General features: G+C 48.9%; 1 protein-coding gene across 1 annotated transcript in view; it reads right to left on the reverse strand.

The window, feature by feature from the left end:
* The window catches only part of ACAP3 (ArfGAP with coiled-coil, ankyrin repeat and PH domains 3), a 71,258-nt gene that overhangs the window by 14,959 nt on the left and 29,126 nt on the right, over positions 1 to 27,173 (reverse strand). The window contains exons 2-17 of the mRNA XM_058855232.1: positions 26,543 to 26,600; positions 23,313 to 23,432; positions 22,230 to 22,283; positions 18,707 to 18,765; positions 17,454 to 17,637; positions 16,154 to 16,198; positions 15,681 to 15,776; positions 14,276 to 14,350; positions 13,745 to 13,756; positions 5,740 to 5,852; positions 3,530 to 3,581; positions 2,654 to 2,754; positions 1,887 to 1,998; positions 1,098 to 1,306; positions 416 to 485; positions 218 to 312 (exon numbers count right to left, since the gene is read on the reverse strand). Of these exons, the coding sequence (XP_058711215.1) occupies positions 218 to 312; positions 416 to 485; positions 1,098 to 1,306; positions 1,887 to 1,998; positions 2,654 to 2,754; positions 3,530 to 3,581; positions 5,740 to 5,852; positions 13,745 to 13,756; positions 14,276 to 14,350; positions 15,681 to 15,776; positions 16,154 to 16,198; positions 17,454 to 17,637; positions 18,707 to 18,765; positions 22,230 to 22,283; positions 23,313 to 23,432; positions 26,543 to 26,600 (1,455 nt within the window). The remainder of the gene's footprint in view (positions 1 to 217; positions 313 to 415; positions 486 to 1,097; positions 1,307 to 1,886; positions 1,999 to 2,653; positions 2,755 to 3,529; positions 3,582 to 5,739; positions 5,853 to 13,744; positions 13,757 to 14,275; positions 14,351 to 15,680; positions 15,777 to 16,153; positions 16,199 to 17,453; positions 17,638 to 18,706; positions 18,766 to 22,229; positions 22,284 to 23,312; positions 23,433 to 26,542; positions 26,601 to 27,173) is intronic.

Below are 27,173 nucleotides of genomic sequence, written 5' to 3' on the forward strand. Positions count from 1 at the left end.
ACGAGATGTTCAGCCCCAGGTACCACCACAAGCTTTAGATATTTGGGATACCCCCCAAATCGGGGGCAAATCCTGCAATTCCTGGTTCCCAGGCACATTCCAACATCCCACCGACCTCCATGAGCGCCCAGCTCAGTGAGTGGGATGGGATGGGGGTACCTGAGGCGTTTGGAGCCCTCTGAACCTGCTTTTCCATGGATTTTGGGGCACAGCTCACCTGGAGCTCCCTGCTGTTGGTTTCTTCAGCCCCAGCTCCTCACACTGTGCCTCGTAAATCTGGTTCATGGTGCTGTTGCCCAGCTCACACATCAGCTGAAAGTGAAATTCAGGGAGGGGGTTAACGCCTCAGTGAGGAATTCCAGGGAATCCCTGGATTCCCACCATTTCTGCCTGGCTGGTAAAATCCAGCACTCACTTTGAGCAGCTCCGGCTCCCAGGAATCCAGCGTGAGGGATCGGACCTTGGAGCAGTGAACACCCAGGCTCCTGCTCAGCCAAGAGGAAGAAAATCTAAAAATTATTACAATTCCACAAACCCAGAATTTCCCTAACGAGGTTAGTCCAGTTCTTAATTATCTCTGTGCAGATGGAGCTAAGCCAGGGGTGCTGTGCATAGAAACCACACACAGACAATTCCTGCTGGATCTCCCGGCACAAACTGCATCAGCTGCAATTCCAGCTCCACCACTTTCCCTGGGACCCCATCCCTGGCCATTTTCCCTGGGATCCTGCTCTCCATCCCTGGCCATTTTCCCTGGGATCCTGCACTCCATTCCTGCCTCTTTTCCCTGGGATCCTGCACTCCATTCCTGCTTCTTTTCCCTGGGATCCTGCACTCCATTCCTGCCTCTTTTCCCTGGGATCCTGCACTCCATTCCTGCCTCTTTTCCATGGGATCCTGCACTCCATTCCTGCCTCTTTTCCCTGGGATCCTGCACGCCATTCCTGGCCATTTTTCCTGGGATCCTGCACTCCATCCCTGGCCATTTTTCCTAGGAATCTTTTAGTCCCTCCCTGGCCATTCTGCCCAGACCCCTGCACTCCATCCCTGTCTGTTTTCTGGGGATTTTCCCCTGGAATCCCGCAGCCCAGCAGCACCTGTGGATCCCAGAGCACTCGATGCACAGCAGGATGCCCAGGTTGATGCTGGCCCAGCGAGGGTCTGGCTGCCCACAGTCGCAGCACTGGTCGTTCCCAGGGACGCTCTGCACTCTCTGCAGGATTGTTTCCCCCTTCCCACCACGCTCCCGGGAATCCGTGGCCGAGTCGATGCTGCTGGTGGAGGGGGAGGCTGTTCTGTCCAGCCTCTGCAGGGAAAAGCAAGAAATCAGGATATGAACACCTCGAACACACCTGGAAGAGACTGAACTGGGCTTAGTTCGATGCCTTGGAGTGGCTCTGAAGAGGGGGATGGTAAAGCCTTGGGATTTCAGCTTTTCTATTTTCCATGGATTTGTAACCCTGCAGCTCTTCAGTGCAGAACTCTACACTCCACATACAGTGTGAGCTACTGCATTCCCATTTTGGGCAGACACAACAATTCCTCTCCGGGCCTGGGAATCAAGGACACCTCACTGCCCCAGGCCTGAGAGATGGAAATAAAAGTGAGTTGGGGGCAGCAAACCTGGGGTAAATTCCTTCATTACCTGAAGCTGGAATTGGAGGATTAACCCCTGGTATGTAAATAAATAAACAAACTTATAATTGCCTAAAAACTTGTGACCATTGTTCATCTTGGGTGTGGCTTTCTGACTGGCCAAGGCCATAAATAAATCCCCACTTTTATTCTCTTAACCTTGCCCAGCCTCTGTTCCAGGCAGCCACTCCAAGGCATCAAGCTGACGAAGGGAACAGGGAATTGTGGCTTTTGCATGGGTTCTCCTTCACCTCGATGTAGTAGCTGTCGGGGCTCTCCCGGTAGGCAGAGGCGATGCTGGCTTGCACAGCCTGGATCCAGGCCTGGCGCAGCTTCTCAGAGTCAGCCTGCAGCATGCAGCTCCTGGAGAGCAGGGAGGGGAGCCAAAAACCACAGGGGATATTTGGGGTCAGGCTGTTCCTCTTCATCCTCAGCACAGGCATTGTAAAAATTAACCCTGCAAACTTGGGGTGTTCCCTCTCCAAAGCTTCCAGGTAAAAATTAACCCACAAAGTTGGGGTGTTCCCCCTTCAACCCCTTCAGGCAAAAAAATCACCCCATAAGGTTGGGGTGTTCCCTCCCCAAACTTCCAGGTAAAAATTAACCCTACAAGGTTGGACAGTCAAAGGTGTTCCCACTCAAAACTTTCCAGCCAAAATCCACCCCATGAGGTTGGGGTGTTCCATCTCCAAACTTTCCAGGCAAAAATAAACCCCACAAGGTTGGACAGACAGAGGTGCTCCCAATCCAAACCCTCCAGGCATGTCTGGAAACTGTTTTTAAAAGCTGGGCATGATAGAATTGGGTGTTATCTATCAAGTATAAATTATCAACAGAAATAATGAATGTTATATAAATAATATAATAGATATAATTATACAATCAGATCCAGCTTCTGGGGAAGTCTGAGGAACTTCCCAGGGATTCTGGCATCTCCCAGCCAAAATTTAGCAGGCCAGGGCAGCCTCTGCTCAAATCTCAGCCCAGCCCAGTGAGCCCTGGGGAGCCCCAAACTCACTTGGTGGGGGAGACGACCTCGAAGCAAAACCTCCTCTCGATGTCCTCGCAGGGTTTGACCGTACAGAGCCTCAGGTCCTCCACCACCACGGTCAGGACATCCTGGGGGGACACAGCAGGGCTTGGGGGGGCTTGGAGGGGCTGGGGCACAACTGAGAAACTCCTGCCCAGACCCTCCAAACTCCCTCCTACCCAAAACCTCCAAACTCCTGCCCAAATCCCCCAAATTCCTGCCCAAACCCCTCCAACTCCTTCCCAAGCCCCCCAAACCCTCTCAACCTCCTGCCCAAACCCCCCAAATACCCCAAACTCCTTCCCAAACTCTCCAAACTCCTGCCCAAGCTCCCAAATCCCTTCCCAAACCCCCCAAACTCCTGCCCAAGCTCTCAAATCCCTTCCCAAACCTCCCAAACTCCTGCCCAAGCTCTCAAATCCCTTCCCAAACTCTCAAAACTCCTGCCCAAGCTCCCAGACTCCTGCCCAGCCCCTCTTGGCCCAAGCTGAGTGTGCAGAGAGCAGAGCCAGCCCCTCCCCAGGTAACTCCAGGGCCACAGGAAGGGATTTTATGGGAATAAAATCACCCAAGATCACGTCAGGTTTGCTGGGCACCTCCCCAGCCACCTGCACTGAGCAGGAAGATCGAATCCAAATGAAATAATTACTTAATAAGCAATTCTTTAATAAAGAATTCTTTAATAAATATTTGCTGCCCTTTTCCAGCCCTGGAGCACGCTTGTGGCCTTGCCGTCCCTCTGACCTAAATCCCCACTCCCTGCAGGACCCCCCAGCCAAGCAGTTGGTTAATGAAGCAGTTGGTTAATTAATTAATTAACCACTTGGTTAATCCCCTGCTGTTACCTGGGGCAGCCCCACTGACCTTTAGCTTCTTCTGGTAGACCAGCTGGCTGTTCTGGATGGAAAACCACCTCCTGAGGGGGGACAGACACACAGACATCAAGGCTTTCCCATTAAAAATTACAATTTTAATGAGGTTTTGGAATAGATGAAATAAATAAATTAATTAAATGCACCAATGAACTGTTTGTGCACAAAAACTGCCTGTTTTTTGCATGGGAAAAAAAAAATAATGCTTGGAATTAGATATTTCTGAAGGGGTTGGATAAGAATTCCTTCTCTTTGAAGCTTCCCCTGGTGGTGAGGAGGCAGGGGAAGGGAATTCCAGGGAAATTTGGTGTCATTCCTTGTCCCTCAGGCTCCCTGGCAGGGAAAGAGGGAGCAGCTCCAAGGCTCTGTTGGAGCCTCCATTAAAAATCATTTAATTTATTTAACAACCTGATCATCTTCAGGGAAAGCAGAGAGAAACATTCCCAGCAGGAAGAAAACACTGGAATACCTGAGCACAGAGTCATTCATGGATTACACTCTCTGCTGGCAAAAAACAATGAAAAATCGTCAGGGAAAAGGAGATAAAACGGAATTCTCTGCCTTTTGTCATGGCTGAAACATCAAACAGATAAAAGAATTTGACAGATGTGGGGTAAAAATGGGAAAATCCAGGTGACTGGAGGGTGTTCCATCCGTGTGGGATGAGCTGGATGAGCTGAGGAGGTTCAGAGAGGCTGCGCTCAGCTCCACTCCAAGTCAGGATATTCTGGGATTTGGGGAGGATTTTGCTGCTCCAGGGAGAGGGAGAAGCTGAGCACAGCGAGGAGGTGATGAGTGGGCTCCAGGAGCTGGGAAAAGCTGGGAATAGCTGGCTGTGGGTGGGAATGAAGACAGGGACAGAGCTGTGGCAGGCTGCTGCCCGCTGGGACTGGGCTGGGGAAGGATTTCAGGAAGAAAATTGGGATTTGAGGGCAGGGAACAAACTTGGAGCTGCTGAGGCTGAAGAGGATGGTGTTCCCTCCAGGATAAGCACCCTTTGGAGGGATCCATGAATTCCCAGGGAGTTTCTAGGGGAGAGGAATAACTGCAGGCAAATCCTGTCCCAAGAGCCAAGATCTTGGATTAACCTGGCACATTTTGGGATGGCACTTGCTCCACATGTGGTGTGATGGAAGCAGCTATGGATCAAGGCTGGATCAAGGGAAACACCGAGCAGGAAATCCTGAAATGTTCATAAAAACTCAGCCCAGACACCTCCCCACAGCTCTGAACCCCAGCAGAGCCTTGGAGCTGCTCCCTCCCTCCCTGCCAGGGAGACCGAGGGACAAGGACTGATGTTAAATTTCCCTGGAATCTCCTTAACGTCGGAAAGATTCGAAGAGAAGGAATTCTTATCCAACCCTTTCAAAAATCTCTAATTCCAAGCCCTTTTTTCCATGCAAACAAAGGCAGTTTCTGTGCATAAAACTAGTTTGTTGAAGCTTTTAATTAATTTATTTAATTCATGTATCTATTCCAAAGCCTAAGCACAGCCCAGCCGTGCTGGATGCCCTGTGTGGATCCCATGGCCAATTAAAAGATCCCCAATTCTTGTCTCATTCCCTGTTGTGTGAGAGGAGGGAACGTGGCTGAAACCAGCATCGATCCCAGGCATCAGAAACTCCCCAGAAGAGTCGGAATCTTTCTGCACAACCACTCCTGACCCTCTCAGGAGACACCAAACACAAAAATATCGAGCAGGGGTGGAAGGTGAAGCTCTGCTCCCACTTTTCCACATCTCTGGCAACTCCAGAGGAGCTCCCAGATGGAATTTTTCTCCATTCCTAAAGGCAGGCTCAGGGCACAGAAAGCCATTTCTGGCAGCACGGTTGGTATTTCCACTCTCACATCTCCCCATCCCAAAATGGACAGGTTGGATCCTCCTGGAACATTCCCTGTGTTGGGATATTTCCCTAAATTGTTAGAAATGCACTTTAATTCCTCAAAATTGCTATAAAAGCACTTTAATTCCTGTAAATTGCTATAAATGCACTGGGCCCTCTCTTTCTTGGGAGGATCCTGGTCATTATTCCATTGTGAAAAACACTAAAAATGCAAAAATTCTCAAACCAACCTCATTTTAATGATTTGAATGATTCATCTTTTAGCTCAAAATCCTTCCAGTGATGCTAAGATCTCACTAGAAGGGAAGTGTGCAGAGTCTCAGCCCAAAGATCAGGTGGAATCTGAATTCTTTCTCACCTGTTCCATGTTTTGAAGGCGTTGCTGGCTCTCTTGAAGAGGTAACCTTCCATCACCACCCCGTTGGGGGCATCCACGTTGAACTCCACCTTGGAGTCATCGTAGGAGAAGTCCTGGAAAAAGGAAAGAGACTCAGACTCTGACAGGATTTCTGGGATCAGGGTGGAAATGGTTTAATAAAACATCAAAAAGAGACAAATCTGCCAAAACCCCCAAGTTCGGAGCCGTCAGTCCCTGAGGTGCAGTAATGGATTATTCCCATCCCAGCAAATTTATTTATCCCTGTTTTTGTAACAAAGTGCTGGACATGCTGCATTTCCCTCCCCTGGCAGCTTACGAGGAGAAAATCAGAAGGGTTTATCCTCATGAGCACTGAAAATTCCCAATATTTGGGTCAGGCTGAGGTGGGAAATGAAGCAGGGGGTGCTTGTCACGGAGTGAGGTGACAGCACTGCAGGGAGCCAGGATGGACCCAGCCCCAGCCTTGGCCCAGGAGGAAAAGGGGAGAATTCCAGAGCCCCAGTGATGCTTTTTGGGGCTACCTAAAAACAGAGGCCAGACAAAATTAAGAGAATAAAAAGCAGTTCTATTTATTGAAGGGCCTTCAGGTGCATTTAGGGCAGACAAAACCACCCAAAATGGACCACGGCTCATGGGTTTTTATCCTTTTTTAAATTGGGTCCATTTGCAGATTGGGGGTTAATCCTCCAATTCCAGCTTCAGGTAATGAAGGAATTTACCCCAGGTTTGCTGCCCCAAACTCACTTTTGTTTCCATCTCTCAGGCCTGGGGCAGTGAGGTGTCCTCGATTCCCAGGCCCGGAGAGGAATTGTTGTGTCTGCCCAAAATGGGAATGCAGCAGCTCACACTGTGTGTGGAGTGTAGAGTTCTGCACTGAAGAGCTGCAGGGTTACAAATCCATGGAAAATGGAAAAGCTGAAATCCCAAGGCTTTGCCATTCCCAAGCTGTCCTTGGATGCCACCTCCCTGTGGCACCAGTCAGAGGCGATTTGTCACCCCAGCCAGAGCTCATGGATGCTGACATTTCTGGCAGCTGGGGAGCAGGACACGGAGCAGAGGGTAGAGCAGCTGCTCTCCAGCTCGGCATCCTCACCCCTGAGCCATTTTCTGCCTCGTTCCCAAGAGAAATTAGGTCAGGAAAGCGAAACCGCTCCTGTGCCCCGCGGCACGCCACGGCTGCTTGCCGATGCTGCTTCCCTTTCCAGCACAAATATTCCAAAGGTTCCAAGACCCTCTAAATGCCATTCCCGGCTCAGCAGCAGCCCCTGGAGATGCTCTGTTGCCTGGCAACGAGCACTCAGCTCTCATGAAGATGAGTTATTTCCACAAATGTGCCTGGGAGGTGTCAGGATAAGAATAACACGGATCCAGGAGGAGCAGATCCAACGGGACAGGATGGAGGAACTCTTGGAAAAGCAGCAGGATGCTCAGTCCAGCCCTGGAAAGTGCTGCAAGGCACCCAGTCCAGGGGTTTCTGCTCAGTTTTTCCCTCTCAGATCTTTCACATCCACAGTGCAAAGCCCCAGCAGGGATTTTCCCGACGGCTCGTGGATGTTGGATTTTCATGGGGCTGCTCCGAACTGACAATTCCAGGAGTTTGATGAGGATCTGCACTGATTTGTGTCTGCATGGGCTCGTGGTGAAAAACACAAACATCCCAAAAAGCTCAGTAAAAGCTGCAAAGTGCCCATTTTTATGGGAATTTTTTAAAGGGAATTTTTTAGAGGGAATTTTTTAGAGGGAATTTTTTAGAGGGAATTTTTTAGAGGGAATTTTTTAGAGGGAATTTTTTAGGGGGAATTTTTTAGGGGGAATTTTTTAAAGGGCTGTGCCTCACTTTGAGGAAGAGTTAAAATCAGAGGGAAGGTGTAAATACAATCCGCTGCCTCCTCCTGAATCCATCATTTCCTGGGTGGAAATGAGGATAAATGCTGAGGAGTGCAGGAGGAACAGATGGGCCCCACCAGTAAATCCAGTAAAAACCAGTGCAACCAAGCCAGGTGTGAGTTTAACCTGGATGAGCCAGGATTTGGGACACCTGCACCCCTGGGATTGGAGCTGGGAAGGGGAATCCCACATCTCCTGGCCTTTGGAGAGCTCTGAGCCACACTTTGGGAACATTCCACCCCAAAACCCACCCTCAAGGTGGCTCAGGGAAGGAGCCCTGGGCCAAATTCTGCTCCTTTTCCTGCTGCTCAAAACCTCCCTTCCAATCCCCAAAAATTCCTGAGTGCAGAGCAGTGCCCAGAGCTGGGAGGTGGATTTGGAAATCAGCTACAAATTGTTATAAATGGCAACATAGGTGGCTTCTGCAAGTTATTCTTGATTAAAAAGGTTTTGATATGGTATCATTTGTAATCTCTTTTAACTGCTTTTTGATACAGTATAATTTGTTAGTTTTTATATGTACTGTGCATAAAAACAGTAAATATATAAATATATAATCTAATTATAACCTATTAGATAATATTATAATATCATATATCATATATCATATAATATACATTATCTAATATAGTTAATATAATACAATATTATATTATATTGTTAATATATAAAAACAATACTATAAATAGTAATGTGATAAACACATGACCAGCACTAAATATTGTCCCTTTCATCCCTTACTAAACTTTTTAAAATTGCAAAGAATGACTCCAGTTTCACCCAAAATGAAGGGAGAAGGACCAGTCTGCCCAGCAGCCTCAGGGCCACTTTGTTCCATCCCACTGCTGGGAGCGCCTGAAATCTTTGCCACAAAGCCCTGGGGAGTGTTGAGACACGAATGAAGGGAAAGGGGAGAGAAAAATCTGAATTTATCCCCGTGATCAGGTGAATTTTCCTGTTCTCAGCCAGGCCAAGGCCTAAAGGGGGATGGACAGAGATGTCTGAAAGGGAAAAACATGAACTGGGCAAATTCCAGTTTAAAATGTGAGATTCCTACACCAGCTCCTGTCCCAGCCCAGCCAGGGAATTTTCTCCCCACAGCCACTGCAAATCTCTGGAAAAAATAATTATCAGAACGTTTCTTGAGAGCTGATGCCATGGTTTGGACTCTGGCTGAAGAGATCCCAAATGTCTGAGCATGAACCCCCTCAAGTGCCAAACCTGCTTTTACTGGGTCCCTGGATCTGTTCCATCCACTGAAAAACCTGGATCCTCTTAATTCTTGGGAATAATGGAAAGGTCCTTCTAATAGAGCAATATTTATCTCTAAAATACAGCAATATTTGAATGCAGGATTTTAAAAAAGAAACCTTTTCCTGAACTCTCCCCACTCACTGCTGCTTTTAATGTGTCCCTGGACCTGTTTTATCCACTGAAAATTTGGATCCTGTTAATTCTTGGGAATAATGGAAAGGTCCTTGCTGGCAGAGCAGCAGCTCTGACTCCCAAGGGATGCAGTGGAAAACCTTCTCTTCTCCCTCTTTCTCCTTTCCCTTTCCCTAAAATACAGCAAGATTTTAATGCAGGATTTTAACATTTTCCTGCTGGATTTTTAGCATTTTCCTGCAGGATTTTACTAACCAACCTTTTCCTGAACCCTCCCCACACTCCTTGGACTGATTTATTCACTCTGCATTTATCATCTCCTTCTCTACAAATTCCTGACACAGAAAAGATTTCCCAGGATTGGGATGTGAAACAGCAAGAGCAGAGCCAGGCAGGATCGCTCTGCTCCAAGGAATGGGACACATTCCCAGACGAGACATCAATCTGTGCTTCCCAGGAAATCCCTGGGACCGTGTCCCTGGGGCTGTCAGCCTGAATTCCCAGCCTGGGAACTGAGATCCCTCGGGAATGACCCCACCGAGCAGCAAGGAAGGGACACATTCCCAGGACACATCCAGAGGGATGGGGGGAATAAAAAGGACATTCATGGGGATGATTTCCAAGCTGCAAATGGGAATTAAAAAGCCAGCATGGGCACAGATGGGCTCGGGAATGAATTAAAAGGAAAAGAGATTAAAAAAAAAAAAGGGGGGGAGAAAATCCAATTTGAAGGTGGCCTCGTGGCTCATCCAGGAAATTCCCTGTCCAGTTCCAGACCCAGAAGAGTTCCTCCAATTGCCCCTCTGGACGGAGATTTTTGCATTTTGTGCAAAAATCTTCCTTGTGCAAAGGAAATTATTAAATCCAAACCCCCTCCAGCTCCAGCGAGCAGATTTCATGTGGAGAGTGAAGCTGGAGTCAGCTCAGAATCTTTGGAGGAGGGAATTTTCTATGGAAGGAGCTTTCCATACCCACTGGAGCAGGGTGGTCTCACTTCAAGGCTCATTCCTACCCCCAAAATCACAAGCCCTGGCTGCAAGCAGATCAAACCTCTCTCTAGAACACCAACACTTCCTTCAAAACCTTTCCAGTAAATACAATCTCTGCGGCAAGAGTGATTCTTCCTGAAATTCCCTGAAAATCCACGTCCTTATTCCCTCAGTTATCCATTCCAGCCTGGAATAATGCTGAATAAAACGGAATTTTCTCTGCAACAACTTGATTTTTACAGATTGAACCCCCCCCCCCCCAAACCTCAGCAAGCACAGGCAGGGAATCATTTCAGTTCAGCTGAGTTTAGATATTAAAATAAAAATATTTCCTACCACCAAACCACTGCATTTTATTTTATTATTTTATCATTTTGTTTTCCATCAGCAGCAAAACAGAGAATGCTTTCCCTCTTGGAAGACAAAGAATTTATCCTAAAGAATCCTCTTGGAGTGATCGATAATGCTCAGTATTGAACAATGACATAATTTCCACTCTCACTGCATTATTTACACGACCAGGCATGGAAAAACTCCTGGAGGAGAACTGGGAATTGTGCCCAGTTTGGGCTGTTTGATTCCCAACAAAATAATCCCAAAGGAATATTCCCATTCCCTAAAGGTGCACACACACCCCTCACACACGCACAAACACAATGTTCCCGTGTTCTCTGCTGGTGTGTAAATTCCCAGCTTTTCTGGCTCTGTAAATCCATGGACAATCCCAGCCCCTCCGAGGCAGCCGGAATTTGGGGATTTGGAGGCCAAATCCCACTCACAAACCCTTTTGTCTCCCTGTTTTCCTGGTGCCAGAGGCTCTCCCTGCTCCAGAGCTTTCCCAAGCCCAGGGATAAACCCAGCAGCAAAGCTGAGCTTGGCTTTGGGGTCACACCAAAGTCCCACAGCCACAATCCCCCTTCCCAACCCCTAAACTTCCAGGATTTTCCTTACCAGGAGATATTCCAGCCTGCCAAAAATCTTCATTTTCGGGAAGGAGCGAGGGAAGGAGGCTCTGGTGCCTTTCCTGGAGAGCAGGAGCAGCTCTGCGTCCTCTCCCTCCTCCTAGAGCAGCATCCCCGTGGGCTGGCAGCGAAGGAGGGATTTGCTTTTCGCAGCTCTTTTTTCCCTTCCCTCCTCCCCCCCTTCCCTTTTGGGAAGCTCCGGCTCTGGCACAGAGCAAAGGACGCCTGGTGGCCCTTGGGGACCACCTGCTCCCCCCTTCCCGAGCCTCCTATTGAGAGGCAATCAGCTCGGAGCTGGCTTAATTATCATAATTACCATACAGCTGGCGGGGAGGGCAGGGAGAGGCCGGGAGCAGAGCAGGATGCGCTCCCAGGGAGCCAACAGAGCCCGGCTTGTGCGCCCTGCCCGGCCCCTGGAGCACAGCCAGCCTTGGGGCAGCACTTCCAGCCCTGGACTGGAGCACAGCCAGCCTTGGGGCAGCACTTCCAGCCCTGGACTGGAGCACAGCCAGCCTTGGGGCAGCACTTCCAGCCCGGCCCCTGGAGCACAGCCAGCCTTGGGGCAGCACTTCCAGCCCTGGACTGGGGCACAGCCAGCCTTGGGGCAGCACTTCCAGCCCTGGACTGCGGCACAGCCAGCCTTGGGGCAGCACTTCCAGCCCTGGACTGGAGCACAGCCAGCCTTGGGGCAGCACTTCCAGCCCTGGACTGCAGCACAGCCAGCCTTGGGGCAGCACTTCCAGCCCAGCCCCTGGAGCACAGCCAGCCTTGGGGCAGCGTTTCCAGCCCTGGACTGGAGCACAGGCAGCCTTGGGGCAGCGCTTCCAGCCCTGGACTGTTCCCCACAGCTGGACTCGCTGGGGCTCAGAGCTCTCCATTCCCGAGCTGCTCCGGACTGGGAATGGGAACCAGGCTGGGAAGGAGATTTTTGATAGCCCCATGTCACTAAAATCATGGAATTAAAGGTGGCAAAGCTCTCCAGGATCATTAATTCCAACCATTAACCCTGCACTGCTGTGGGCACTGATTCCAGCAGGAATCAGTGGGCAACAACTCCAGCCCCAGGAATCAGTGGGCACCGATTCCAGCAATTCCAGCCCCAGGAATGGGTGCTGGAAAGGCTGGATGGGCCCTGGATTGTTCCCCACAGCTGGGCTTACTGAGGCTCAGACCTCTCCACTCCATTCCCGAGCTGCTCCAGACTGGGAATGGGAACCAGGCTGGGAAGGAGATTCTGGAGAGCCCCGTGTCCCTAAATCCTGGAATTAAAGGTGGCAAAGCTCTCCATTAATTCCAGCACTGCTGTGCTCACACCAAACCACGCCCCAAGTCCCCCATTCACATATTTTTTAGATGCTCCAGGGATGGGGACTCCACCTGTTCCAACACCTGAGCACCCTCTGAGTGCAGAATTTTTCCCAAATTCCCAATCTAAAATCTGCCACCCTCCCCTGAGTTTCAGTGCAGCAGAAGGTTCCAGGAAAAACAGGACCTGTGAGCAAGGCCTGCTTCAAACATTCCCATTTCCCTCCTCTTTTCCCACAGGGAAAAATTCCCAGCTCTGTGTTTTCCACATTGAAAGAAAACAGATTTTGTGATGATTTTTTCTTTCCCACCAGATTTCTTTTAATTGAAACAACAATGACAGAAAATGCTGCAGATCACTTCCTTCTGAACTTGGCTCTCAGAGAGCCAAGGACAATCCCATTCCCTGCCTTCAAAATCACAGTTCCCCACCCCAAAACCACTTCAAATACATTATTTAACCCAAATTTCCTCCCTTAGCAGGCTGCTTGGGGAAACACTAATGAGAAAATAAAGATATTTGTGCCGTCACGCTAATTAAGCACAACAATATCCAAGTTTTTCCAGGGTTTTGTGGGCTCAGCTTGAAGATTCCTATTTAAATCAAGGCAGGTAATTTAAACAGAAAAATCAGTGGCCTTGATTTAAACAGAAATCTTTTTTAAGGATTTGATTTAAATAGAAATCTTATTTAAAGAGGGTCCTGGTGCATCACAAAGGGAGAAGCAGCAGCACAGAGGCACTGAAAATGGTTCCAGGCAGGAAAATTGCAATCTGAAATTGCAGTGAGGATGCTCAGGGCCCTTCCAGGCTCTGGGCTTTTGTATCCTGATCGATCCTGAGCCTAATTGCTCCTTGTCCCTCTTGGAAGCTTCATTCCCTCCTGGCCAGGGAGGGGCTGAAGTGGAAAATCCAGGCTGAAGAGATTTTTCCAAGTCCCTTTGGATGAAGTCATGGCTCCCAGGGCAGCTGAGGGGTCACAAATGGATTCACCCCTCCCTCATGACTTCATCCATGCCCAGGGAATGTCACTCCTCGCAGTTCAAATTTCCATTTTGTGGCTTGTGCCATTTCGGAGGGAGAGCATTAGAGGCCCCTTAGATCCCGTCTGAGCGCAGATATTGATGCCTGGGATATTGATTTTTGGGTATGGAATATTGAGTGCCTGCCAGAGGTGATTCATCCACCAAAGCCCAGCTCCTCAAACCTCCAGGCACCAAAAAATCAGCCAAGGCTTGCTGTCCCCTCAGTGCTGAACCACAAGTGACCATCACAGCCAGAATTAAAAATCTGATTTTAACACTTTCCCTGAGAGTGAAACCAAACCCACTTCAAGCTGGGCTTTAAAATGCCAACTTCACTGAAGTTTCTTTGTGTTGCTGTCAGTAAATACCCAGAGCAGGAAATCCTGAGGGATAAAAATGCCAGGGGAAGGAAATCCAGGTGGGTACTCACCTGCAGGAGGGTCTGCAGGGCCAGGGCAGCAAGGCAGGGACAAGAGGAAGAAAAGAAAAATAAATTAGTTTGATGTTTCTGCAACCTTCAGCTTGGGAATCCTCAGCAAGGGTGGAAAATCTGAGATGCCTCAGTTTGAAAAATTTGATTTAAATCAAGGCTGCAGAGGGAATTAAATGTGTCCACAGAGAGGCTGAAAAGCAGCTCAGGACAGTTCCAGGCAGGAAAATTGAAATCCTGAATTGCAGTGAGGATGTTCAGCTCAGAGCTGCCAGAGAGGGAAGAGATTTGCCCTTTGCCCAAAACCAGCTCTGCTCTGTGCTGCTTTTCATCAATCTCATCTCTGTCTTCCAGAGGAATTTCCAGGGGTCAAATCCTCAGCAGCAAAGGGGGAGGCAAAAGGGGAAGGAAAATCCAGAAGAGAGCACAATCCACCCAGGTGCCCAAGCCTGAGGGGTCCTGGTGTGTCCCCATGCCTCCCACAGCCAGAAAAATCAGGAAAATCCTCAATTGGAGGCACCCAGAGCTCACCCTCTGCTGGATCAGGGCGTGCTTGTGCTCCATCTCCCTCTTCTCCACGGCAGAGTCGATCACCAGCTGGTCCAGCTGAGGGAAAATGGGTGGAAAAGTCAGGATGGAGATTGAGGAGACTGGTCTGGGATGGCAGCAGACATCCCAATATCCCAAAGCCCCAAAAAGGGGGGAAAAGGAGGGGAAAGGGGAAAAAAAGGAAGAAAAAATGAGTCAAAAAGGAGGGGAAATGAGGCAAAAAAAAAGACAGAAAAAGAGGTGAAAAGGCGGAGGAAAGGAGGGAAAACAAGGTAAAAAGGAGCCAAAATGAAGCAAAAAGGGAAAAAGGAAGGGAAAAGGAGGGAAAAAGGAGGAGAAAAGAGGCAAAAAGGAGGGGAAAAGAGGCAGAAAGGAGGCAAGAAAGAGATAAAAAAGGAGGGGAAAAGGAGGGGAAAAGGAGGAAAATAGGAGGTAAAAAGGAGGAAAAAAAGAAGGTAAGGAAAGGGCAAAAAAAGATGTGAAAAGGAGGCAAAAAGAGGCAAAAAGGAGGCAAAAGGCCACATTTGATGTGATGCAGCAGCCCAGGATGAAGCTGCAGGCATTCCCTGGTGGCCAGAGGAGCAGCTGCCAGGGAAAGGGGGAGTCCCCTGTCCTCCTGGGGTGCACAAAGCCCCATCCCGCACCTCCTGGGGTGCACAGAGCCCCATCCCTCACCTCCTGGGGTGCACAGAGCCCCATCCCTCACCTCCTGGGGTGTACAGAGCCCCATCCCTCACCTCCTGGGGTGCACAGAGCCCCATCCCTCACCTCCTGGGGTGCACAGAGCCCCATCCCTCACCTCCTGGAGTGCACAAAGCCCCATCCCTCACCTCCTGGAGTGCACAAAGCCCCATCCCTCACCTCCTGGAGTGCACAAAGCCCCATCCCTCACCTCCTGGGGTGCACAGAGCCCCATCCCTCACCTCCTGGAGTGCACAAAGCCTGTTCCTCACCTCCTGGGGTGCACAGAGCCCCATCCCTCACCTCCTGGGGTGCACAGAGCCCCATCCCTCACCTCCTGGGGTGCACAGAGCCCCATCCCTCACCTCCTGGGGTGCACAGAGCCCTGTTCCTCACCTCCTGGGGTGCACAAAGCCCCATCCCTCACCTCCTGGGGTGCACAGAGCCCTGTCCCTCACCTCCTGGGGTGCACAGAGCCCCATCCCTCACCTCCTGGGGTGCACAGAGCCCTGTCCCTCACTTCCTGGGGTGCACAGAGCCCTGTCCCTCACCTCCTGGGGTGCACAGAGCCCTGTCCCTCACCTCCTGGGGTGCACAGAGCCCTGTCCCTCACTTCCTGGGGTGCACAGAGCCCTGTCCCTCACCTCCTGGGGTGCACAGAGCCCCATCCCTCACCTCCTGGGGTACACAGAGCCCCATCCCTCACCTCTGTGGCCAGTTTCTTCATGTAGGGGTCGAGCTCGTGCAGGAGGCTGTAGCCCTGCTGGAAGAAGGTGAACTGGGCGTGCATGAAGGACAACATCTGGGGAGAGAAACAACAACTGCATCAGGGCCAGAGGGAAAAGCCCTCAGCCCTTTCTCCCCACCAGAAACAAATGGGTTTAACCCTTTCTTTTTTACTTTCCCAAAGCAATTTATCCCTCTTCTCCTTCCTTCTGCTTTGCTGTGGGCACAAAGAGTGAAAAACCCTCATCCCTTTTTCCCCACCAGAAAAAAATGGGTTTAACCCTTTCTCTTTTACTTTCCCAAACTCATCCCCTTCTCCTTCCTCCCGCTTTGCCGTGGGCACAAAGAAGGCAAAGCAGCATCCTGCATCCTGATAATCCCCCCCAAAAAAGCTGGATTTGCTCCCTGAGGAGCACCCAGGGCTCCTCTCCTGCAGCCACTCAGGGCTCTTACCGCGTCCAGGATCTCAAATTTCTTCTTGGCCTGCAGCACGTTGATCTGTGGGGGGAAATGGAGACACCACTCTGAGCACCAGCAGCAAATCCAGCCCACGAACCTCCCAAATCCACTGGGAAACCCCCAGAAATCCAGCACAAATTAGTCCTGAACTATTCCAGTAGGGAATTGCCTGTGAGGTTGGTTTTGGAGATAAAAGCTGGAATAAATGCACAACAGGTGGATTTTCTCACCTGGACTGGTTAAAATCATTGCTGGAGAAATGTTTCTTTATTTCCCTTACTGAGATCAAATCATCTCAAATATCAAATAATATTTCATACCATAATTTAATCTAATAATCTAATAACATATTGTTTTATATAATAATCTATATATAATATAAATTGTTATAATAATTTAATAAAATATTATTCCTATATAATAAATTATATATTATATAATTTAATATAAAGATTCAATAGCATGTTATTTCATATAATAATTAATATTTAAATTTTTATAAATATATAAATATTTAATATTTTAATTAATAAAGAAGAACAATTTAATCACATGCTATTGATATAATTTTATAGAATGGAATTTAATCTAAAACTGTAATAACATATTATTTGATATTTAAACATTTAAATAACATTATATGTAATAACATATTTTATATTTAGAAATAATATAATATATATTTATATATTTACATAGTTATATTTATATATTTAATGTAATACATATTAATATATATTAATATATACATAATATATATTAAATATTATATATGATATATTAATATATATCAATAATGTATCTATAATATATTTAATATATTTTAATATAATGTATGAAAATAATATATATATTATGTAATATTATATTATATGTTATTATATAATATATAATATTATATATATAATATATATCATACAATATAATTATATAATATAATTATATAATATAGAATTATTATACATTTAATATAATTATATATAATTATATATAATATATTATAATTTATGTATATGATATGATATAATATAATATAATATAATATTATATAGTATATATTATATTATATTATATTATATTATATTATATTATATTATATTATATTATATTATATTATATTATATTATAATTTAATATAATAATTTAATAACATAATATATTATTTTACATAATAGTTTATTATTAAATGCAAAGTATTCATGTTTCCCTTGTCTGCAGGCTGATCCCTGGCTGGGATCCGAACATTCCGTGCCTCTGTGTTTTTTAGGGACAGAAGGCATCCCCGTTCTCCCACCTGCAGCACATAGTCCAGGGCCAGGTGGCGGAAGCATTTCCTGGTGATGGTCAGCGTGCCCGTGGCCTCCTCCACCTCGTGGGGCTTGTGCCGCGGCGCCTGCGCGTTCTTCACCAGCGAGATCTCCATGTCCTCCCGCACCTTGTCAAACTGCTTCTTGGTCTCCTTGAACTTCCTCACGTCACTGGGCACCACAAACGGGGAGAAAGGGACACAAATCTGCGTTAGGAAGGTGGGAAACAAGAGTGGAGAGGGGCCAGTGGGGCTGTGGCCAGGCCAAGATCCTGCTCCAGGTGCCAGCGGGATCCCAGCGTGTCCATTCCAGCTTCAGTCAAGTCTTTCTTTACAGAGTTAGTAGGGAAAGGCACTATTATTATTATTATTAGTAGTAGTAGTAGTAGTAGTATTACTATTATTATTACTACTATTACTATTACTCTTATTACTACTCTTATTACTACTCTTATTACTACTCTTATTACTGCTCTTAATATTATTTTATTTTTTGTTTTATTTTAATTATTTTTGGTTTAATTTTATTATTTTTACACACTGCCCTCAAAGCCCCTGTGTCTTCTTGGTCTCCTTGAACTTCCTCATGTCCCTGGGCACAAGAAATGGGGAGAAATGGGGAGAAATGGGGAGAAATCAGGGTTAGGAAGGTGAGACAAAAGAGTGGAGGTGGGCCAGTGGGGCTGTGACCAGGCCAAGAGGGGGATCCCAGCACAGCCCAGCGTGTCCAGCAGGAAAAACTCCAGCTTAAATCAAGTCTTTCCTTAGAGAGTTCGTAGGGAAAGATATTTTTGATTTTTGTTTGGTTTTATTATTTTTGGTTTTGTTTTATTACTATTATTATTGGGATCTGAACTTTGGGATGTCTCTGGCCTGGAGGATCAGCCCTGCAGGGATCTGAACTTTGGGATGTGTCCTGCAGGATCAGCCCTGCAGATGCATTTTGGGATGGGTTTACCCTGCAAGATCAGCCCTGCAGATGCATTTTGGGATTTGTCCTGCAGGATCAGCCCTGCAGATGCATTTTGGGATGAGTTTACCTTGCAGGATCAGCCCTGCAGATGCATTTTGGGATGGGTTTACCCTGCAGGATCAGCCCTGCAGATGCATTTTGGGATGTGTCCTGCAGGATCAGCCCTGCAGGGAGGTTCTGGTTCTGCTCCCAGCACACCCAGAACACGTGGAATGGGAAGCTCAGGACACTGAAAATCAAAGGGAAAAGACAAACACCAAACACTCACTCTTTGACAAAATTGTGCAGCTGCTGCCGGACCGACCTCTGGGCCTGGTCAAACAGGATCTGGAAGAGAGAAGAGGGGACAAAATATCAATAATTTAAAAAAAAAGGGAAAATATCAATTATTTTTCAGCATGGAAATGCTGAGGAGTCAGAACATTCATGAGCACTCTTGAAGACCTTCAGAGTGAGGGACTCAGCTCCTGGGCTCCGTGGTGTTCATTACTCAGTGCCTGACACAATAAATACCAACTTTTCCCCACAGCTGCAGCATTCCCAGGTGCAGAATTCCTGCTGAACTCCTCATCCAGGAGCAGTTCCATTCACATTCCTGCTGAGAGGGGTCAATACTGAATTCCCAGTTTCCCCAGATTTGCAGGGTCAATCCCATCTGGAATTCCCGGTTTGGCGGTATCAATCCCATCCTGAATTCCCGGTTTGGCGATGTCAATCCCATCTGGAAGTCCCAGTTTGCCGGTGTCAATACCATCTGGAATTCCCGATTTTGCATGGTCAGTCTTATTCTGAATTCCCAGTTTGCCGGTGTCAATCCCATCTGGAATTCCTGGTTTGGCAACATCAATCCCATCTGGAATTCCCGCTTTGGCGATGTCAATCCCATCTGGAATTCCCGGTATTGCAGGTTCAGTCTCATCCCGAATTCCCACTTTGGCGGTGTCAATCCCATCTGGAATTCCCGGTTTGGCGGTGTCAATCCCATCCCGAATTCCCACTTTGGCAATGTCAATCCCATCCCGAATTCCTGGTTTGGCAATGTCAATCCCATCCCGAATTCCTGGTTTGGCAGTGTCAATCCCATCCTGAATTCCAGGTTTGGCGATGTCAATCCCATCTGGAATTCGGTTTTGCAGTCTCATCCTGAATTCCTGGTTTGCTGGTGTCAATCCCATCCTGAATTCCCGGTTTTGCCGGAGGAGGGCACTGGAGCCCCGATGCTGCATCCAGGGAAGGAAGAGCCCAAACCATGCTGGGAACTCCTGAGGACTCCAGAGCACGGAACAGGGGCTGGGGTCTTACAAATCCCTGAAATTTCTCTCTTTTGCAAACTAAATTGTTCCAAGCTCCTTCCTTTACATATATTTATATCTGTATATATATCTATATTTTTTTGTCTATAATTATAATTGAGATGTATTTATATTAAATATATACATATATTACATTATAAATAAATATAATAATACCCAAAACATATATAATAAATATAAATCATATCTATAACTATTATATATAATATAAATAATACATATAAATAAGTATATGTATTTATATGAAATATATACATGTGTTAAATTTAAATATAAATATAAACCATTAATATTAAGATATTACCTAGTTAATTAAAATATTAATTAAAGTATAATATTATTTTATAAAATATAAAATCTTAAGTAGATTATTAAATTTAATATTTATATTTACTTCTATTTCTATTTACTTATATTTTCATTTCTATTTCTATTTATTTATATTTGTATTTATTGCCTGGCGTCTGCCTGGAATCAGGAGCTCCACCTGCAGAGGTCAGCACTGCCTCAGCAGGAAATTCCTTCCCTTGCTGAACCCAGCATCCCGGGATGCTCCCATGTTTTCCCTGGATCAGCTCGGTGGGAACTGATCCATCCCCAGGGGCTCCGGGGCAGCGCCATTCCCAATTCCTTGCTCCAGTCACACTGGAAAAATCCCTTCCTGGGCCTCCTCCTGCATCCTCCTCGCCCACCCGAGGGATGGAATTCCCTCTGAAACCATTCCCAAGGCAGCCAGGGGCCCTGAGATCCCGGCCCCTTCCAGAGGGCAGCTCAGGAAATCTTGGATCTCCCCTTGCCGAGCACTCGGGAGTTCTCTGGGAATGTGGGGCTGTCTTGGTTCTGGATCCACACCCAGCTGCTGGATCCCTCCGGGAGGCAGGAATGCCAAAGCTGCTGGGAGAAGTCCCAGAGGGAGAGAGGAAATGTGGCTGAAATGAGGCAGAAAAGGCCGGGGCAGCAACTCCAGCTTCTCTCAGGTGGCTTTGATGTTTGTTCCTCTCTGTGCACTAAAAGGAGGGGAAAAAAGTGGGAATTCTCCAGAGCTTTTTGCATTCCAGCGGCTTTGAGCTTGGATTTTGCTGAGTCTGGAGCAGGCCCTGTGCTCTGGCAATAAAATCATAGACCAACTGATTTTTTTGGGTTTTTTTGTGACGGGGGAATATTTTCCCTTTCTTTTTAACTGGTTTCAGTTGTACAAACTGTCCTGGAAACATTCCTGGAGTGAAGCTCTTACATCCATTCCATTAGCTGTGATCCTTGGAGGAGCCAAGACACACTCACACCCTCAGAGACAGCAGAAGGCACCAAAAAGAACTCACTGAACCCCTGGGAAGGGCTGGGGATGCAGCTGAAGTCATTCCAAAGCCATTTCCTGGACAGGGATTCACTCTGCTGTGCTCTCCCAAAGCTGAGGGAGGCAGGATTCGGGAATTCTTCCCCTGGGAATGTGCTGGTGGCAGGGAAATGGTGCCCTGGAGAAGCCCAGGGAGTGAGGGGGGACAGGGGAAGGTCCCACATCAGCTGGGAATTCCCAGCTCTGGGAAGGATCCTCCTCCCGAGGGGAAAAATTCCCATTTCAGAGGAAGCTACACTCGCAGAACTCTGCATCCAGAGGTTCCAGGCTGGAAGCTGGGACGGGATCCCTGGGATGAAGGGGGAGCTTCTCAGGGCTTCAGGTGCTGCTCAGCAGGAAGAATTCATGGAAGAAAATCAGGATTTTCTCTGCTTTGCCACAAAAAACAACCTTCCCTCTGCCGCTGCCACGATTTCTTCACTCCATTTCTCCTCCTCCCAAAGCCCCACAGGCCTGGCAGAGCAGCACACACAGAACCTTTCCCCGACGCTTTTTTTCCCTGGGAAAAGCCTTTCCAGGTGCCTGGTGAAGCAGGGGCAGGGGCTGGCAGCAGCTCCAGCTGTGGAGGGTGGCTGCTCTCGGAGCCCAGAGCGCTCTGGCAGAGCTCCTGCAGCGCCAGGCTCCTGCTGCAGCCCAGGGCAGCCAGACCCCAGTGCTCCTCTGAGCCCGGCACCTGCCTCTTGCTGGGAGCTTTGCCTTGTGGAAAGGGCAGATTTGAACTCCCGGGGCTCTGGCGTGTGGGAATTTGCCTGCTTTGATCTCGGGGCAGGATTAACGAGTCCTGGCTGTTCAACTCCTCCAGCATAGAGCATCCCCCGGGCAGCGCTGCACTCCCAGTCTGACCCTCCGCTCCCTCACCCCTGGCCCCATGCCATGGATCTGGAAGCCAGGCTCCAGAATCTGTCCCAAATCTGCCCCAACATGGTTTGTGAACAGCCAAAATCCTCCTCGGGGCCCTGGGTGTCCTGCCTCTGCTGCCCAAAGGGAAGAAGAAAAAAATTCTGGAGTGCAGCACTTGGGTGAATTGTCCTCTTGATGATTTTCTCACCCTTCCAGGACCCTTCTTTGTGGCAAACACAGGGGACATCAGCAATGCCACCAGCACCCAGGAGAAAGCTCCTTACCATGTGGTAATTGATCATTTCCTGCAGGCTGTCCCCAAATTTATCCAGGCACTCCTGCAAAAACAATAAAAAAGTAAAATAAAAAGGTGAAGAGAAGTGGCAAGGAAGAGAAGCAGCCGCCCCTCATTGCCAGGGCTGAGGGAGAGGCTCAGGAAGGCTCTGAGCAGTCAGTGCTGCTTGCCAGGGAGGTTTCTGAGCCATCTGAGCCTTTCCTTGCCAGTCCAGAGCTGAGCTCCACGTGTGCCTGCGTGGGCACCTCCCAAATCCCTGCTGCTCACTGACCTAGATTGCAACAGCCTCGGCAGCACCGGCCCTTCCTCAGAGTCTGCATCTGCCTGCAAGTCACGGATCTCACTGTGAGCTTCCAGCCTGGTGTCAGCCACTGCATCCCCCACACAGATCTCATTCTGAGGGGATCTCACTGTGAGCTTCCAGCCTGGTGTCAGCCACTGCATCCCCCACACAGATCTCATTCTGAGGGGATCTCACTGTGAGCTTCCAGCCTGGTGTCAGCCACTGCATCCCCCACACTCAGATCTCATTCTGAGGGGATCTCACTGTGAGCTTCCAGCCTGGTGTCAGCCACTGCATCCCCCACACTCAGATTTCATTCTGAGGGGATCTCACTGTGAGCTTCCAGCCTGGTGTCAGCCACTGCATCCCCCACACTCAGATCTCATTCTCAGGGGATCTCACTGAGTTTCCAGCCTGGTGTCAGCCACTGCATCCCCCACACTCAGAATCCTGTTCTGAGTGGCTACTTAAGCAGCATGAGGGGCTTGGATTTGTGATCCATTCCAAGCAGCAGGGATCTGAGCAAGGATCTGAGCAGGGATCTGAGCAGGGATCTGAGCAGGGATCTGAGCAAGGATCTGAGCAGGGATCTGAGCAGGGATCTGAGCAGGGATCTGAGCTGGGATCAGCAGGGATCTGAGCTGGGATCAGAGCTGGGATCTGAGCAGGGATCAGAGCCAGGATCAGCAGGGATCTGAGCAGGGATCTGAGCTGGGATCAGAGCCAGGATCAGCAGGGATCTGAGCAGCCCCCAGCCCTCCCCGAGCCCCCAGCCCAGCCCAAGCTCACCGAGATCATCTCATCCTTCTTGCACTGCTGCGACAGGTCCCGCACGCCGCTGACAAAGTGCTTGGTGGTGGTGATGTAAACCTTGCCAGCCTCGATCATGCCACTGCAGAGCTTCACCAGCTGCACCAACAGGGACAGGGACATGGGGACAGGGACATGGGGACAGGGACATGGGGACAGGGACATGGGGACAGGGACACAGGGACAGGGGGACAGGGACATGGGGACAGGATCAGCACTGGACAGGGATGCCAATCGCAGCCCAGGGATGCAAATCGCAGCCCAGGGATGCAAATCCCAGCCCAGGGATGCCAATCTGGCCCCAGGGCAGGACAGGGATGCCAACCCCATCCCAGGGATTCCAACCCCACCCCGGGGCAGGCCAGGGATGCCAATCCCAGCCCCAGGGAACTGGCTGCTGTGACATTCCCTCGTCACTCAGGGACAGCAGTCCCAGGCTCTCCCCTGAGGGCAGGTGAATCCAGAATCCTGTTTTTTCCAGGGGGTTTCTCCTGCTTGCTCCATCGTGGAGGGAACCTGATCACACAGATGGGCCAAGGAGGAGCCAGGATTGGCTCCTTGGAGCTCAGAGAAAGTAGAAAAACTGCCTAAAATCTCTTTGGGATCATCAATCAGAGCCCAGCTGACTGCTCTGGTGTGTACTGGTGTGTACTGGTGTGGACTGGTGGGGACTGGTGGGGGCTGCTCCTGCTTTTGAGTGACAGGAAGCCAGAATTCTGCTTTTCTATCCCATTTTCCTTTCCCCTTGGGCTGTGAGCAGTCAGTGCCAGGCTGTGCTCCCTCCCAGCTGAAACCATCAGCGCTGCACAGAAATGAAATATTCCCCACACTCCTGCAGCTCCAGGAATCTTTCCTGGGAATTCCACCTCTGGCACTCAGGGCAGCCTTTCTGCTGGACCTGGGAAGGGCCTTTCTATAGGGATGTCACCTGGGAAATAACCTGGAAAAATGAGGTGGATTCCCCCTCTGGAATTTGCTGCATCTCCCAGACAGCCTTTATTAATTCTGGATAATTTAACAGCTGCAGGGAACATTCCCAGACTTCCAGAGCAAATTGGGAGTGAAGCTTTGGCTTGGAATTCCTGACCATTGGCCTCTCTCCTTTCAGACAACTTAAACATAAAACAACTTAAAGATAAGCCCATAAAACAAAGGATATTTGCAACAGCGAGGGCTGCCCACTGGGAAAATACTTTTGGCGTTAGTTTGTTTTGTTTTGTTTTACCTCACCCTTGTCCTGGGCTCCTGAATGAAGTGGAAAACTCGCTGCTGATAATGAAAAGTTATATTTTACATCCTCAAAACCCAGCAGCTTTTTAGGGATATTCATTTTCCTAATGAAAAATGTCTTTTTTTCCTGCAAACCAGCCTCACCTACAGGCTGGGAACGAGGAGTTTTTCACTTTGGTTGGATGCCAAAGCCCCAGGTGCTGGTTTGGGGTTTGTTCTGATCCTGCAGCCCCAAAGCTTTGGGGTCTGTTTTGGGGTTTGGGGTTTGTTCTGATCCTGCAGCCCCAAAGCTTTGGGGTCTGTTTTGGGGTTTGGGATTTGTTCTGTTCCTGCAGCCCCGAGGCTTTGGGGTCTGTTTTGGGGTCTGCTCTGTCTGCACTGCAGAACGAGGTCTGTAAAAAGGAGAGAGGAGAGGAGCAGAGGAGATCTGCGTGCATAAATAAAAATATCTGGGGTCACACGTGGCCCATCTGCACTTCCAGCCCTTGCTCACACCCTCCCCTGCCCCTACAATTCCAAGATCCCCTCCAAACCCTGGGAAGAAAAGCAAACAGCTGCAGTTCCTGTCACATCTGGAGCCCAGACTGCACTCGGGGTTTGGATGGAGTCTCTGGAAAGGAATTCCAGCCTCTCCTGCAACGTGGCAGCTTCCAGAGCACCTCTGCAAACAAAGCCCCGTGGCCAAGGCTGTGTCCCCAGCAGCTCAGGACCCCAGTCCCAAACCCCAACCCCAAGGGAGCAGTGGAAATGGGATAAAATGTGGGAAATCTTTGGCTGAATCATTGCCACTGTTTTCCCTCCAGCTGAACAGGTGATAAAAGATAATAATTCATAAATCCAATGTTCAGGGCACAGGAAAAGGCAGAGTAAAGTCAGGCTTTGGCAGGCCAGTCCTGGCAGCTCTTTGGGAACAACATTCCCACTTGGAAAAGGTGGGGATCTCCCACAGGAGAGGAGCTGGGCCATCCCAGGCTGATCTATTAGGAATGGGAATGATTGAGTCTGGTCCAAAGCTACCCTCAGAGGAATGAATCGGAATTGAATTGGGACAAATTCCCAGTGGTTCTCCAGCTGCAAATTCCAGCTGGGGCTGCCAGTGACTCCTGCACTTGCAGCTCCAGGATTGCTCCTGGCACTCCAAATCCCCTCCCTGCAGGGCACTGGGCCACAATTGGAGCAGTTTTCACCCCCTGCTCTCTAAATTTAGAGAGCTCAAATCCCTCTGCAGCCCCCCCAGTGCCACCAGTGCAGACAAAGCACTCCCAGCAGCTTATGGGGAAATGGCTTTTGTAGGACACAGCCTTGCCCAGGGCTTGTGGCTCCCACCCAGCTCCCTTCTCCCTCAGACTCGGGATTTCATCCCCGCCTGCCTGGGGGGAATCTCACAGATAAAAAGCCAGCAGCTCTTCTGACTCCTCTTATTCATCTCTTTCTATTTTTATTTAGTAAAAAAACAACCTCTCAGACAGGAGGAGTGGGGGTGGAAAAGCCAATTTCCATCACAAGCTTAGACCTGGACTAAAAACTGGGTCTTAAGAATCAGCAGCCTAATGCAAAATGGCCAAAGTGGTCCCTGAGAGGGCCTTTCCAGGGTCCCACTGCAGGGCCTGGCTGAACACTGGGCACATCCAGCATGGGACATGGCCCTTGGGTCCCTGGGAGGACACCAAACACCTCCCAGCCCACCCAGTGTCACCAAGGGCAGTGGAGAGGGGACAGCCAGCACTGGGAGAAGTCCCTGAGGCAGTGGGACCCCCCCTGGGACCCTAGAGGGGGAGAAGGTCAATATTCACCAGCAGAGTCTGCCTGGGGCTCCTGTCCCAGCTGAGAGCAGCCCTACCAAGCCCCAGGCCTGCAGACAAGCCTAAACATCAGTTTAGCAGCTGGAAATGGGCTCAGAGTTTTAGGGAACACTTGGAGGGACCCAATTCCTGAGCAGGGGCTCCCCCAGTCCCCCTCAGGCCACAAACTGCCCTCACCTTGTCAAGCTTGGCCTCGATCTCCACCACATCTGTTTCCACCTCATCGATGGTTGCCCTACAACAGAACAGCAAGGAGGAGTCATTAATTAGCAGCAAGGAAGGGTTAATTGATGGCTCGTGATGACTGGGGAAGAGGCCAGGGAGGGGTGAGCAAGGATCAGAGGGGCTGAGGGCTGTAGGGACAGGAGGAGGGACTCGTTATTCCCACTTGGATGTTTCCTGCTGCTCCAAAACTTCGCGGCTGAATGGCTCAGGAATGAATTCCAGGACTGGGGAAAGAGATGGAGATGATTCCACCATGGAGAAATTCAGGTGGGCTGGGAAGACACCCACAGCAAATTCATTTAGCGGCTTCGTTCTGTTAATTAACAGCACACAGGGATAACCATTGCTCCATGCATTCCAATCAGACACAAATTCCTTGCTCCAGCACCACCAAACCCCATTTCCAGGCTGTAGCTGCGCTTGAATTGCTGAATTATCACCTTTAAACCTCAGGAACCACCACTCAAACAGAAACAGAGCAGCCCTTTGGCCTCTGAACACTAAAAGGCTCCTCCACACACGTGGGGCTTTGCTTGGATAGGGAGAAATCCACTCCAGGATTCTGGGATTTGCTTCCTTTCCA

The sequence above is a fragment of the Poecile atricapillus genome, chromosome 22, assembly GCF_030490865.1.
Source record: "Poecile atricapillus isolate bPoeAtr1 chromosome 22, bPoeAtr1.hap1, whole genome shotgun sequence".
Taxonomy (NCBI): domain Eukaryota; kingdom Metazoa; phylum Chordata; class Aves; order Passeriformes; family Paridae; genus Poecile; species Poecile atricapillus.